The sequence below is a fragment of the Daphnia carinata genome, chromosome 2 (genome assembly GCF_022539665.2).
Source record: "Daphnia carinata strain CSIRO-1 chromosome 2, CSIRO_AGI_Dcar_HiC_V3, whole genome shotgun sequence".
In the NCBI taxonomy this organism is placed as follows: domain Eukaryota; kingdom Metazoa; phylum Arthropoda; class Branchiopoda; order Diplostraca; family Daphniidae; genus Daphnia; species Daphnia carinata.
In genome coordinates, this window is record NC_081332.1 from 5,620,929 (window position 1) to 5,634,952 (window position 14,024).

At 40.8% G+C, this 14,024-nt stretch overlaps 4 protein-coding genes across 4 annotated transcripts; 1 reads left to right on the forward strand and 3 right to left on the reverse strand.

The window, feature by feature from the left end:
- Positions 1 to 443: 443 nt before the first annotated feature.
- LOC130686908 (2-(3-amino-3-carboxypropyl)histidine synthase subunit 1-like) lies at positions 444 to 1,917 on the reverse strand. The gene is made up of 3 exons (XM_057510066.2): positions 1,646 to 1,917; positions 884 to 1,582; positions 444 to 811 (listed from the first exon to the last, which is right to left on the reverse strand). Exons 1-3 carry the CDS (start codon positions 1,856 to 1,858, stop codon positions 473 to 475), a joined length of 1,251 nt encoding a protein of 416 aa, XP_057366049.1. The 5' UTR covers positions 1,859 to 1,917; the 3' UTR covers positions 444 to 472.
- Positions 1,918 to 2,437: 520 nt separating this feature from the next.
- On the reverse strand, positions 2,438 to 4,574 carry LOC130686911 (protein singed wings 2-like). The gene is made up of 4 exons (XM_057510068.2): positions 3,479 to 4,574; positions 3,259 to 3,417; positions 3,086 to 3,199; positions 2,438 to 3,015 (listed from the first exon to the last, which is right to left on the reverse strand). The coding sequence occupies exons 1-4, from the start codon at positions 4,091 to 4,093 to the stop codon at positions 2,746 to 2,748; spliced, it is 1,158 nt and encodes a 385-aa protein (XP_057366051.1). The 5' UTR covers positions 4,094 to 4,574; the 3' UTR covers positions 2,438 to 2,745.
- Positions 4,575 to 6,328: 1,754 nt separating this feature from the next.
- LOC130686906 (uncharacterized) lies at positions 6,329 to 9,927 on the reverse strand. Its single transcript, XM_059497589.1, has 7 exons — positions 9,439 to 9,927; positions 8,566 to 9,380; positions 8,013 to 8,477; positions 7,558 to 7,928; positions 7,376 to 7,491; positions 6,695 to 7,211; positions 6,329 to 6,624 (listed from the first exon to the last, which is right to left on the reverse strand). Exons 1-7 carry the CDS (start codon positions 9,476 to 9,478, stop codon positions 6,432 to 6,434), a joined length of 2,517 nt encoding a protein of 838 aa, XP_059353572.1. The 5' UTR covers positions 9,479 to 9,927; the 3' UTR covers positions 6,329 to 6,431.
- Positions 9,928 to 10,842: 915 nt separating this feature from the next.
- LOC130686904 (protein AF-9-like) lies at positions 10,843 to 13,949 on the forward strand. The gene is made up of 5 exons (XM_057510058.2): positions 10,843 to 11,048; positions 11,162 to 11,339; positions 11,398 to 11,633; positions 11,693 to 11,860; positions 11,927 to 13,949. Exons 1-5 carry the CDS (start codon positions 11,037 to 11,039, stop codon positions 13,853 to 13,855), a joined length of 2,523 nt encoding a protein of 840 aa, XP_057366041.1. The 5' UTR covers positions 10,843 to 11,036; the 3' UTR covers positions 13,856 to 13,949.
- Positions 13,950 to 14,024: the final 75 nt, after the last annotated feature.

Sequence of the window (14,024 nt, forward strand, 5' to 3'; positions counted from 1 at the left end):
AGTCGGGCTTATTTTATCGGGCTTATTTTGTCGGGCTTAAATTATTTTCCAATTTAAAAAAAATGTCTTTAACAATTAGAATAAGCGTTCGATTTTGAGCCTAATGTAAAATTTTTACTGAATTCTGAGAGATGTCGCTTTTTGATGATTTTCGTCAAAATGAGAAGGCTATAGCCTTCCCACTTTTTCGGTTTTGGTAAAATTCTAAATTTAATTAAAAATTCATTATTCCGTTTCGAAATTGATCGCTGATCACGAATATCGGGTTTATTGACATTGGGCTTACAGTTTATGAATTAATCGTACAAAACAAAAAATTAAGTTAGTGCGCCAACAGCAATGTTGTCTTTTATTTAAAAAACGGCTAGTTAGGGCCAAAACAAATCTAATCATCAAAGATAACTTCTTACACAGCAGTGAAACCCATTAGACGTATCAGGACATCAAATTTATCCATCTTTATTACAATAAATTATAATTTTCTGTTAGACGTTTCTTTCTTTTCACACTTTGGTTTGAAATTAGGCGTCCAGGCACCAAGACTTTCATACGCGTAAAAGTCCATTGGATAGGTATCCTTCCATTCTACATTTTTGAGGGCCACATTGATTTCGTAAGGCGTCAGAAGTGGTTTGGCAAAAGCAAGACCCCAGTCGATTGACAGTCGTGGGCATGCAATTTGAACCCAAGCATCCACACTGGGCATAAGCGCTAGTTTGGCTGGGAAAATTTCTGACATCAGCACAGTAACAAACTCCTTATTCAATTTTAACATCTTCTCTTTTATCTCCTGCAATACTCTGGGACTTCCCTACAATAACAGGAAAACAATAATTTTTTTCTAAATGAAAAAATATAATTGCAATGCGATAAATTTTCTTACTTGCCGGCCAAGTGTCCCTAATATCAAACCAAATCTCGGAGCTTTGGCTGCTATACTTATAGCTGCTTGTCGGTTGGCTTTCATTTGATTATGTTCATAAAACTCCTGGGTGAATTCCTTACTATAGGGGTCATACTTGTAAGCTTTACATTTTGGATTTGCTATCATTGCAGACTCCAGATGAAATCTACCATCTCCAAGATAAATGATAACATCGGTGTCTATGGAAGGAGAGGTACAGCCCAAGATTTCACCAGGTGATAATGGTGAAGATTTAGGAGTACTAGCCACATACCCTTCCCCCTTCAAACGCATCACCAGATTTTGTAAGGAGGCCACAAACTGAATCGTACTAACAAATGACATGCGGGTTTCTTTGTCAAAGTTAAACTTGATGGTTTCTATAAAATGTTCTGAGTCAAATTTTATATCCACAAAAATATAGAGCATTTTGATTCCACTTGTTTGACCAACTGGAATTAGACAAGAATGTCCATAGTGGATCATGAAGTCAGCTCCTAGCGCTATGGCAGTTCTGTCATCAACACAACAAGCCCCATAGGTAACATCTCCCATAATCACAGTCTCAGCTTGACAAAATTCTTCAAGAATATCTGAAATTGTCAGTGCAAACATAAGTAATCCTTCAGGCATTTGCAAAGCAACTCTTTTTGCTCCAGCCTGACGAATTTTCCATACCTGAATCAAAACACTGCTACATCAACTATTCTGTTAGGTGAAGAATTTTATGACATTATATACCGTCTTGTGAATTTCGAAGGAATAATTGCTCGGAAGAAGCTCTATGGCACGCGCTAGCTTTTCGTCGTTCAGTATATCGTCAGGAATTTGGTTTATGACTCTAGTCTTCCCAGGCATAGCACTGTACACCTTTCGTCCAGGATTTGCTCGTGAAACTACAACTTGTTCGTTGATTTTATCGTTTGCGGAAACATTTGGTGACAGTTCGTCCATTTTCTTGAATATTTTTTGTTCAGTTTGAACAGTAACGTTGACACGTGATTGCAGACGACGGAAAATAATTATCAGGATGTTAAACTGCGGACGCAAGTGATAAAATGCGGAACTTAGGAGGGTAAATCGCTACGTTTTACACAGAGGAAGTTGAATATTTTACATATAATATACTATTGAACAGTTCCTTAATTTGTATTAATTGGTTTTTACACTGCTGACATGAGTTGTTATTTATATTTTAATTTTATTATGAAAATAGCATTAGAAGTATTTCGGCACTGTTATAAAAGCTTATTGTGCATGTATATGATGTATGAATAAACTCATTTCATTCCAACAAGTTTCTTTATGTCAGCAAGCATAAGAAGTGGTAATTCCCAAGTACCCTAGCACCACTAACAATTAATCATCTATCACTCTAGTTGCCATTATTGTTTTTACAATAGTTATATAGTTATTCACAATTTCTTTATAGTTGCTTCATAAGCTACACATGGAATGAAATCTTACATTTATCGTGGCGAAGGCAATGGGGAAATGAAACATACTAAAATTTGGCTTTCAAAATACCAATGGTAACCTGACTAATCTGTATTATTTCATGAGTTTTCTTCAATTTTGATTGACAAGTAAGAGACGAGGCAACGGTTAGATTGACACAGATGCTTGAATACCGGTACAAACGCGTTGGAGCAACAAATAACAAAAAACGCTACAAAACTTGCGTGGAAAAGAAGAGAAAACTTAATTTGTACCATTATGTCGAACATATAAATTTATAATCGTGTTAAGCGCATGAAATGGGGACGCTTGAAAAGTAATAATAAAAACGAATATTTTAGGCAGACCAGATTTTTTTACATTGCTTAAAGGACTGATCATAATCATGGCAGTTTGCTAGCGATCCAGGGAAGTCGCCCCGTCTTGCGGTAAGCGTAATAATCATAAAGAAGTTTTCCGATGGTAACCAAAGTTAACAGAGCCAAGAATACGTTAAGCACATCCATCAGGTTTATGGCGTTGTTTCCATTCGTACCGCAAACGCTGCTCAGCTCGACAGAGATGATTTTCTTACCAGCGCTTTCTCCTTCTTCTGGGCCACACGTGACATTACTAACGTCTTTGATCAGCTGCTTGTGCTTAGCAATAAACGGCTGGGATAAGAAAGGCGTGACTGTAACAGTGATTACTCGACAACGAAAAACAAGATTTTGGTATAATTACTTGAAAGCGAGTAATGGTAACGCAGTCGCATTTCCACGGATTATTGCTTAGAAGCATCCGAACTCCATTAATGTCTTGGTGATGAAATACATTACTTAGTGCTTGGGTGGGAATCTATACAAGAAAATTTATGTCAACATGTATTTTAACCTAATAATGGTGTGCAGCAATACTTCTTGTAGAAGATTTCCTTGAAGACTTAGTAAACTAAACTGTTCAATCCAATCAGAATTTTCCAGGCTTGTTATTGATTGGATACGATTGTTGGCCAAGTACAAAACAGTTACTCTACTGTAGCTTGGATTTTTGGCCAGCTCACTCACATCTTCAATCTATGGTAATTGGAAACATATCAGACAAATATTAATAAAAAGCTCTAACATTCAGATTTACCCGATTATTGCTCAAGTCCATATGAATGGTCACATTAGCTGGCAAGATTTTAGGTATTTCTGTGAACCCCAGATTATTGCAGCTGACACTAACAGTGACATACTGATCATCTTTGGGAACATGGGCCAATTCACATACACAGCGCTCCGGACACCTGCTGCCCACATCATAAATTAACTGCAAGGCCTTCAGTACTTGAGTCCCATTAAAAGTTTGGGGTGAAGTGCAGTGTATGTTTTCAGGCTCGTACAGCTTGTCACTTAATTGAAGTAGCCAGACCAGGTGTTTTGAACAATTAATCAAGTTATGTGATAGCTCCAGCGTCTTAAGGTTGGGGAAAAGGGGAAGCAGGTTTTCAGAGAAGTCAAGTTTTGAATCTCGGACATGGAGGTGTTGCACATAATCAGGTTGCTGAAAGTCACCATACAGAGGCAAACGTCCGTCACTCCAAAGCTGACTGACTGACACAAGATGGGTGCAATTCCAGACTGTTTCTTCCAGGTAATTATTGTAGCACTGACAAATGTCTGGGCAATAAGAACTAGAAGGTTGTATACAGAGGACACACAACCAAACAGTCGAACAAAAAATGAGGCAAGATTTCCGTAAAGACATGGTGATTCGACAAGAACACGTTCGAGTTTGACTTCAGCCGATCAAGACATTTTCATTTAGAATTTCGATGGTTTTATATTTCACGAGACGTTAGCAAACAGCGTGAACGTGTATGCTGAAAATCGAGTGGCCCTCGCTCACGCTAGTCAAGGTCAAGCTTCTCCACCTTTTCAGCGCGAACGGCACAACTTCTGGATTACTAATAAGCTGCTGTGAAACGGAGACCTTCAAACTGAATCTTGGGTTCTTTTTTTCTTTATGGTTTTGCCTCTGCAAGTTTGTTTTCAACTACCCACGGCAAACCATACAGCAGACGAAAGTTGGTTTGAGCTTGACCTATTTTCCGTCTTTACTCAGGCACTATGTTGTGATCTTGAGTTCTCGACACGCCAACTTCGTGACAAAAAAAAAATTCTTTTCCTTGAGCGGAACAAAGATTACCGCTCCCCGATACCTACTGCCAAGTGAGCTTATACAACTGGGCAGTATAGAACTCCGTACAAACAATCATCGCTCCTCCCTTTCTTTGCTTGCGTGTAGTGTTTCGTTTGCAGCTCATGGAACAAATACTTTCCATTCTGCTGCTGCCATTGATTTAGTGGTAAAACACAGTAAAACAGCGAGTCATATGATAACCTAGTTATCTCTGACTATCCGGAAAGAAAAATTTCATTATGAAAGCCATTGGTTCATAAATTTTTAAGCGCTATTGTTGAATGTAAGCAAAACTCTTTGCTTGGACGAGAGGAATTGGAAGGATTTGAGATTAGATCGTGCATGGGTTTTCTTCACTAGCCAAAAGGGCTTGAACTTGAGTTTTTACGAGACTTATACCTACTGTTTATCGGTCAAAGCCACGTGAAGAGCGAAAGCAGAAATCATATAGCTTACGAAACCAAGCCAGCTTCAGCTATTTATTAGTCTTGCGGAACTTGGCGTTGCCCGAAGTCAGCTAGATACGACGCCATGTATCAGCGAGCTTTAATAAATCTGAAACGTCCTGTTGATAGAAATGTGACCCACTTTAAGGGACGGCCGTCAGACCTACATTCTACTGACTTTCATTTTGCGGCATTGATTGCACACGATATGCGTTTCCGACATGAATGCAAGATGCAAAACCAGAACTGCGCTGTGCACACCGCGCGGAATAGCGTGTTTGAAGCTGTGAGTCACGTTTGCACGCAGAAGTTTTGATTAGTTCTCGCAATATATGCTGGCAAAATCCTTCAGAAACAACTGTTTGCGGAGTCAAATGAAGATCTGGTTAGAATTTTGAGTCTTGAAAAGACAGGGACTAGTGACTAATGATCATACCTTATCTTTGTTTTGATATATTCAGTTTCGCTGTTTTGGTTTCGGATTTATAATTTTTCCTTTTTTCTTATTGAGTACTTGTCAGAATAGTCGCGCGCATGCGCGGGTGTATGCCTCCTTTCAGCAGAGAGATATGGAAATGGGACAATGTTTTCCGCAACTTAAAAAAAAAACCATAAAAGATAAGGAAAAATCGATGGCATTATTCAGTACAACAAATTTAAACAGCCGAAATCTTCAACTTCACATTACATAAAAAAAAAAAGAAAAGATGACAGAGGATATTGGGCGAAGGCGAGAATTAACAAAGAGAGAGAAGAAAAGTCGAGATTTAGGAGCGGTGCCAAGTGCCATAGGAAAAAATAAAAATAAAGGCAAGGGAAAACGCGGGTTTAGGCAGCGTAACGTCGTGCTCTTCCAGGCAAAGCTAACTTTTACAAACAGAATGGCTCGCACTTTGCACTGCAAGTCACACAATACTGTACAACGATATTTCTTATTTATCTCTAGTCGAAGGACAGAGGGGATTCTCTTATTCCTTCAGAATGGTACACGTTTGGACGCATCTGCAGATGCGTTCTGTAGAAGTAGTTGAGAACCTTGTTTCTTCCAACAAAAGTGAGGAACAAAATTCCTTTTTCCGGTTGCCTTTTTGGTGTTAGGTGAAAGGATAGAACACGACAAAAATCCACAAGGTCTCTTTCTCTCTCTTTCTCCCCAACCGTTCATGGAAAAGGGCAGCAGCTGAAACCACATCCAAGAATAATAAGGTATTTGTTTTCAATTGAGGGAAGGAGGATATAGGCTAAAAAAAAGAGAAAAAAGAAACGGGAGCGTAAAGAAACAAACATGCAGAACCAGTAACACTGGAGAAAAGAAGGCTCTTCCTGTTCCAGGAAGGGGAGGGGGATGTCTTTCTTTTTGGTTTGTCGGCTGGCAGGCTTGTCTTGTTCTTTTCCTTGATTGACCTGTGTCATCCGACTTGGTTCATTAACACTGGCTCTCTTCAGTCAAAAGCCAATCAGCTGACTCTTTGCCGTTTTGAAGAATGGGCGTGGCTTAGTTCGGCTCCGCCATCCAGCCTCGACATCATATACCGGATTTGTGGCATGTATTGGACGACATCACGAACGTTCACCAATGATATTTTCTCTCCAGCGAGACTACTTACGCTGCTCACCTTTCCCGCCGATTTTAAAACCTGCAATTGTTGACTGATACACAAGAATTTTTTTAAATATAGTCCTTTTGATCTTTGATTTCTCTTTAAATTTATCAACTTACGGGTTGGCTTCATAGAGTGTAACACCAAGACCATCCTGCAGAACTTGCTTGCAAGTTTGATGACCTAAATGAGGAAACAAATAGGCAGCCATGTCCGGTAGGGCAATCATCAGATTATTGTAGACGTATTGCCGGCTATTAACGCACGGTACAGTTTGATTTTCTATCTGGTACAGCTGTAGCTTGAACGGAGGAGGTTGTTGGGATTGCTGTTGTTGGAGGAGCTGGTGTTGCATCTGCGGGTGATGTCGCTGCCCGATTTCATACTGTGATTGATGGTAAGAACGCGACAATCCATGCGGATTCGATTCGGATGACGCCTGGTGAAGTCGACTGGACGCCTGAGAAGCCATGCTGCTATTATTGGGCATGGACGAGAAAAGAGGATGACTCCCGTTGACGGGGATGAGCGGAGGAGGCGGCGGCTTTGGAGCCGACGAGGAGGAGGAGGAAGAAGTAAGCGACGAATGGACCAGGCTGGAACTTGGAACAGGTAAACCGGGCCGAGGAGATGCTCCTAATTTGTAAAAAATAAAAGGTCAATAATTAAACTTCGATTAAACAAAAGAATGTTTATCTTCTCAACAACAAATAAAATATAATAACGGAACACAGAATAAAAATAAATCGTTTGTCTATTTTTATCCCGGAGAGAAACGCAGTTGGCGATGTAATTGTTACCTGTGCTACTTCTTGAGTGCGGACTACTGCCGGGTACCGCTCCGGTTAGAGGTGATTGGCTGCTGGAATAGGCTGAATGATTCATCGCTGCATTCGAAGATGACCCATGGGACAGCCTTAATACAAATAATGAGCAATTAATAAAATCATCCAATACGCAAAACGCCATATTGATAATGAACCTATGGTGGTCGGTGTGAATGCCGTTCGCACGCAGAAGGTTGTCCAACGTTGAGCTTGCTGAAGCATGAGCCTGAGATGGTGGCGGCGGAGGAGCTTGGTTCCGATGCGACTGAGCTTGCTGCTGCGATTGTTGCTGTTGCATCATGCCTGCAACTGCCTGTGCATACTGCATCATATTAAATGCCTGGCCCATACTGGAGTGATGAACTGGCATGGATGGCATTAGCATGGCAGATACAGCTGCTGCTTGTGCCCTTGCTGCTGCCGCCGATTGTGATTGCAACACTGTCGCTAGATGAGCAGAAGCTGCCGCTGCTGAAGAACTAGAAGAGCTATTGGTGTTCGAAGCACTTTGCTGTTGTTGCATTTGCTTTACGTACAAAATGAATGAATGAATAAATAAATGAACAGCTATGCAATTAACTATCCTATTCACTAGGACTGAAGAACGCACCTGATGCACAGAGGCATAAGAATTCATGGAACTCCAGCCATTATACAAGGCGGAATTGGTACAGGTGGGAGGGACAACAGGCGGTCGAGATGGTGGAACAATACCCGACGCTTGAAGCAACGCGGAGGCAGATGATGTGGAAGGCAGTCTAGTGGCAGCATTGACCGCCGACACTGCGGGGTTTTTCTGAATGACTGAACTCGTTTGCAGCGCCGCGGCCGCCGTGTTACTATTGACAGGCAAGGGAGGTGGACTACCACTAGGCTTGTGTATCCACATGTTAATGCCAACGTTGCTGCCACTTGATGCTCCATTGCTGGGCACGTCTAGCGACGAACGACTTGGCCAATATAGCTGTAAGTCTGTTTGAGCCGGGAATTGCTGCTTGATATCGTCTACGCTGACGGCTGAGTAAGAATCGTTAGAAAAGAGTTCGTTTCGGATTCCTTGCACTTTGCAGCACAACTATGGAGAGGTACAACGGGGGGAGGGAGAACAGAAATTCATTACAATTTACTAAATAAGGAACTGATATAATAAAAAACAACATTACCTTTAGATAGGCAAGATCCCAGCCAGTAATCTGAATGGCCCGCCTGTCCAAATTTCCCGTCTCCCCTTCAAAGTAGAAGAGAGGAACGTACTTGATGCCGCCGATAACCGTGTAAGGAACAACCGATTCGCCGCCAATACGGAAGAATCCGCACCGATCCTGAGGGTCACATGACTTGCGCACCAGCTTCTCTTTACACGTCTGTAAGAACTGTATAAGCTCCTGTGCATCTTCTAAACTGATGATCAAATCACGGACGGTAAACAATTCTCGACCATATTGCCAATCGCAATGTTTGACGTTGATTTCGTTCAATAGTCTTGATTCTATTTCACTCACGTAAAAGCTCTGAATGGAAACGCAGCCGGACAATTCCGGTCGCAACACGTTCGCGAACATTTTTACAATACACTGTTCTAGAACACGCACCGAACACAATTTTTTGTCGTCTCTTCGGTAAATATAAGGAATGTGCACTGAGGAGTTCGTCCAGCCGAATCGTCCTTTGGCACTTTCTAGATCTACTGCCACAGCAGCAGCTGCGTTACTCTTCTCCTTGTTTATCGCGTCAACAACTTCTTTGGCACCTACACCAGCTGAATTTCTGGAAAAGTAACCCAACAAGGTGCCTGGCATTATTCTTGATGCTGATGCTATCCCTGGTTGTAATGGGTTGCTGTTTGTTCCAGTTTGTCCAACAGTTGTTGCTGCTGATGACAAGTTTGCCATCTTGGCTCGATTGGCTTCAACCATCTTGGCTGCAAGTAGATCGATTTCCTCCTGATCATCTCGTTTCTCTTGTTTTACGGCTGCACCTAAACAGCAGATTCATGTAATAATTATTTAACCCCATCATCTCAGGAATATACTTACTGCTCTTAGAAGTCATTTTTATTCTGTCAATTTCCACCATGGGTGGACGCTTGTAAAAAATGCAATCAGAACTTCATATACATTCCTTGGTCATTACCAAGAAATGTGTTTAACAGAAGCATTTCGCCGATTTCAGTTCACCCGAATCAAATTTCGGACAACGACACGTTAAGTAAATAAATCTTATTGGTAGTCTAGCACCAGAAAAAACACTTTCAATAAACACTTAGCACGGCACTCAGCACGAATCGATGGGGTAGTCTCTCTTTATCGATAGTAATTGTCCAATAGTGTTTGGTTGCATTCTAGAATTTGGCTATCAAATTGTGCCATGCTGTTACGACGTTTTGTCTAACTCTTCATTAAGCAAGCTAGATTCCGTCTTTAACAGGGACTTAACAGGTTTTTCTTAACACAGCCATAGAAGCTAGGCTCTCAAGTACATAACATGTTCCGCCATAATGTTTCTACCCTTAGCGAGACTTGCTGTCTGACATGTGGCGCCGCTCTTTCAGTGAAAGCTTCAACCTCTTACTGCTACCCAAAATTTGGGAATAGTCTATAAGCATTAAATGAAACGAAAAGCCCTGAGGTCGTTTTGGTGGCATTCCTCAAGTCCGTTCAACGACCCCACCCCGGAAAATCAGTACTGACCTCTTACACAATATAATACTGTCTCGTTCGCTTTAAATTGATTTTAGATATCTTAGTCGTCCTCGCAAAAAAGGATAAGTTTCATGCTTATACAATAATAACTGAGCACTGAAGCTACCATTCCGTGTTTTTCCCATGGTATGCTTGTAGTTCATCCAGTTTATTAGCATTTAAAATAAGTGAAATTTTGCAAACTTGCAAAACCGTTGCGTCGCATCAAGGAGGGATAGAGAAAAAAGAATAGGTTTACGGGCGTTTATAAAAGTCAGATTTTTTTTCAAACATATGTATTTTAAAAAACTATACCGTTTCTAGTTTTGCGACGTGGCAAACAAAATTTTGAATAGCCCCCTAAAATTGCGATTACAGATAACCTGTTCATGTACGTTTCGTGACCGTCATTTTCTTCACTCTCGGTTGAATGCGCAAGTAAAGTTTCCTTCTAAGATGATACAGTATTTTTTTAAATTAAGCAGTACGCATGCTTCGCAGAAGGAATGATATTTATTACTACATTGCATGGCCTCCATGGCCTGGCTGACGTATGATATTTTTCACAAACATATCCTATTACTGTGTTGAAAGTATTCTAGCAGAGTGTTTATTGCCTACAAGGAGTAAAAATATTAATGTGTGATTTTTGTAAAAAATGAAATACGTAGGCTGCGTATTTGACGAAAACGACCTGCTCCACTTTGCGATTTGCCTCCTGTAGGTTCGTCGCTCGCCGAAGCACCTCCTTCATCTTGCGATAAGAGATGGCGCTTATTTAATTTGCAACATGGTGGTACTGTTAACTTGATTGTGTTTGGGCCATTGACTATTTCGCTGTTTATCAATGTTTCCTTCCGCGGGCAACGAAATTCTTTTTACAAGAATCTATGTTAATGTGATCCAGCGTGAAAAATACTTCTTTTGTTTAAGTTTTTAAACTGCAACCAAAAATGGCGTTTTCTGTAAGTTATGGCGCTGGATTATTATTGTTTTGTTACGAAGAATCGTGTTTTTGCTTCACGAGAAGCGGGGCAAAATGCACGTAAACTGATCTGTTATTTTCATTCTTTTGCAGTGTGTCCAGATTCAGCTGGTATTGGGTCACAGAGCAACTTTACGGACCAAGAAAACTCCTCAAGGGTTCACTCATGACTGGGAAGTTTTCATTCGTGGGCCTGAACGAACTAATATTCAAAATTTTGTTGACAAAGTAGTGTTTTACTTACACAAGGATTTTCAGAAGCCTAAACGAGGTCAGTTGCAAATTTTGGAACAGATGAGGCATTTTATTTAAAAGCTTAACCCTTCCAGTGGTTAAAGAGGCCAATGCTGAGGGATCTTATGTGGTTAAAGAATCAGGCTATGGATGCTTTTCACTGCCCATTGAAGTCTACTTTAAGAACAAGGATGAACCTCGGAAAGTGAAGTTTGAGTATGACTTGTTTTTACAGTCAGAAGGACCACCTATTAGTCATGTGCGCTATGAGAAAATGACTTTTAAGAATCCCTCAGAAGATTTTAGGATGAAATTAATCAAGGGTGGAGGAGTAAGTTTTCTTGTCATAAATAAAACTTACCTGATTCTTAATATGGAACTAATGATAAGGTTGGAGTTATAAATGGTGAGACTGGAACTGTGTTGACATCTAGTGAAAAAGTTGAAGAGCCTCCTCCTGTACCTGCAACAACAACAACCCCGGCTGGTTCCTATAGTTCGGGAGCCAAGAAACCTCCGGGAACGAACGATGCGTCAAAGAAGCACAAATCTTATAAGGTGGAAAAAATTTGTTAGTTGCATTCAACGAGATTTCTATATAACACTCCTTTAACTATCTTATAGGAACCCAAAACAGAAGCTTTCAACGATTTGTTTGGAACGCCAGCGAAACCTGAAAAAGTAGTAGGATCGGTATCAGTCGACGCAAAGAAGTCCTCCGGCAGAGACTCTTCAACCAAAAAAGACTCCTTAACGCTAGCGAAAGAATCAAAATCAAGCAGCAGTGGTAATTCCAGTGGCAATACAGTTAAATCAGACTCTAAACGGGAGAAGGCAGACAAAGCCGAAAAAGAATCCAAGAAAGAAAATGAAAAAGTGTCTTCCAAAAGCTTAAAAGAAAAGGATTCAGAAGGAAAAGGTGACAGAAAGAATCGTAAAGAAGACAAAGTTCGAGAGGAAAAAGAAAAAAGTAAATCATCTAAAGAAAAAAGCAAGAAAACAGATAAGGAACGTAAAGAAAAAACGAAAGACCGCGATAAGGAAAGCAAAGATAGCAAAGACAAGAAAGATGTCAAAGATACTAAGGATGGTAAAGATCCAAAGGAAACGAAAGAAGCTAAAGAGGTGAAAGAGAACAAAGATTCCCGCTCCACGAGCGGTACCAAACTCCAACAGAAAAACGAAGTCAAAGCTAAAGAAATCAAAGAAGATCCTGATGTGATGAGAAAGATGTTTAGAGATGAACCAGAAGTTAAACACAAAGTATCAAAGGATGACGCTGAGGGAAAAAAATCAAGCAGAGAAGAGAAAGAGAAGTCCAAATTAGTGAAATCGGAGCCTAGCAAATTCAAGTTAGACAAGATGAACGACTTGTTTAAGGACACAAGCAAATCAGAAAAAGAAAAAAAAAGTGAAAAATACAAGGACAAAAAAGAATCAATAAAAATTAAGATGGAACGTCCCTCCTCTGCGGCATCAGTCACTGCCACGACTCAACTTCCCGTGGTTTCAAAGGGTGAAAAATCTGCCACTAAACCAGAAAAGCGGGAGACGAAGAACAATCTCGAATCGGGTAAGGTTCCGCGTCCTGATAAAAAGAAAACTGCTGCATCGATAGTGCCAACCCCGTCGCCGATACCAGAAGAAGTTTCCTCCAAGAAAATACCGTCACGATCGAAAGCTTCAGAGAAAAAATCAAAAGAGAATGGAGCGGCAGAAAAGAAAGTTAATGAGCGAAGTCGCGACAAAGTAGAAGTGAAACAAGAAGTAGTTAAAAGAAAACAGCCAGAAATAGAAACAAAAAAGGAAACATTATCGGCCCCGGTAGTACAACGCGTGGAAGAAAAGGTCAAAGATGTCGAGCTGGTTCGCAAGGCGGAGAAACCAGTTAAACGGAAGAGAGTATCGTCAACCTCATCCGCATCTTCATCCGCTTCCTCCTCGTCGTCATCTTCCTCGTCTTCGTCCTCCTCGTCATCGTCATCGTCTTCATCGTCCTCTTCTTTATCAGATGTCTCCAAGCGTATCCAGCCTAGTACAACTTCTACTGCCCCTTCAAAAGTCGATTTGCGCCCGGTAGAACAGGAAGCTGTTCTGAAGAAGGACAAACCCATTGCGTGCGAAGAAGACTTGGGAAATAGAGCGAATAATGTCAATTCGGCTCCTCGTCCCAAGACGACAGACGATCGGAAAAAGGAAGTTAAATTAGAAAAAAGAACTATCACGCCGCCCATAAAGCGAAAGCGGAGTTCGAGTCCTGATGCAGATTCGAATCCTGTTCCGGTGACAGTAGATAATGGATGTAGTGATGGTACAGACAGTAAGAAGGTAAAAGTTGAACTTCCAGACCTTTCATTATTTACGCCAGAGTACCTTTCCCAGCTAATCGAGTTGCAACAAAAAATTGGAAGTCTCAATGACAAGGAGATTCAGCGCATCGTTGACGTGGTTAAATCGAGTGGTGCCTACCAAATATCTAACACAAGTTTCGACTTCGACCTTTGCGCACTGGATTCCGGAACAATCCGGCGAATACAACAGTGTTTGACCTGACCATTCCTCAGTAATCTATCCTTCATACCTCTTCCTCATAATTGACTGTTGTTCATTGGCCTTGAAATTTTTGTAATATACTCGTCAAAATTCACTGTCATGCAAATCCGGATTTCAGCAATCGTTTAACGTAATGTTCGAAAATAAAAGGGCTTTTCGCAATAGTCCC

Coding starts and splice junctions, on each gene's coding strand:
- LOC130686904 (XM_057510058.2), top strand. Junction 11,340..11,397: donor TTTTCAGAAGCCTAAACGAG/GTCAGTTGCAAA, acceptor TAACCCTTCCAG/TGGTTAAAGAGGCCAATGCT. Junction 11,634..11,692: donor AATTAATCAAGGGTGGAGGA/GTAAGTTTTCTT, acceptor ACTAATGATAAG/GTTGGAGTTATAAATGGTGA.
- LOC130686908 (XM_057510066.2), bottom strand. CDS start 1,858: ATGGACGAACTGTCACCAAATGTTTCCGCAAACGATAAAATCAACGAA. Junction 1,583..1,645: donor CCTTCGAAATTCACAAGACG/GTATATAATGTC, acceptor GTTTTGATTCAG/GTATGGAAAATTCGTCAGGC. Junction 812..883: donor TAGGGACACTTGGCCGGCAA/GTAAGAAAATTT, acceptor CTGTTATTGTAG/GGAAGTCCCAGAGTATTGCA.
- LOC130686906 (XM_059497589.1), bottom strand. CDS start 9,478: ATGGTGGAAATTGACAGAATAAAAATGACTTCTAAGAGCA. Junction 9,381..9,438: donor AAAAATGACTTCTAAGAGCA/GTAAGTATATTC, acceptor TCTGCTGTTTAG/GTGCAGCCGTAAAACAAGAG. Junction 7,929..8,012: donor CTTATGCCTCTGTGCATCAG/GTGCGTTCTTCA, acceptor TTGTACGTAAAG/CAAATGCAACAACAGCAAAG.
- LOC130686911 (XM_057510068.2), bottom strand. CDS start 4,093: ATGTCTTTACGGAAATCTTGCCTCATTTTTTGTTCGACTGTTTGGTTG. Junction 3,200..3,258: donor AAGGAAATCTTCTACAAGAA/GTATTGCTGCAC, acceptor TTTCTTGTATAG/ATTCCCACCCAAGCACTAAG. Junction 3,016..3,085: donor TTACCATTACTCGCTTTCAA/GTAATTATACCA, acceptor TTCTTATCCCAG/CCGTTTATTGCTAAGCACAA.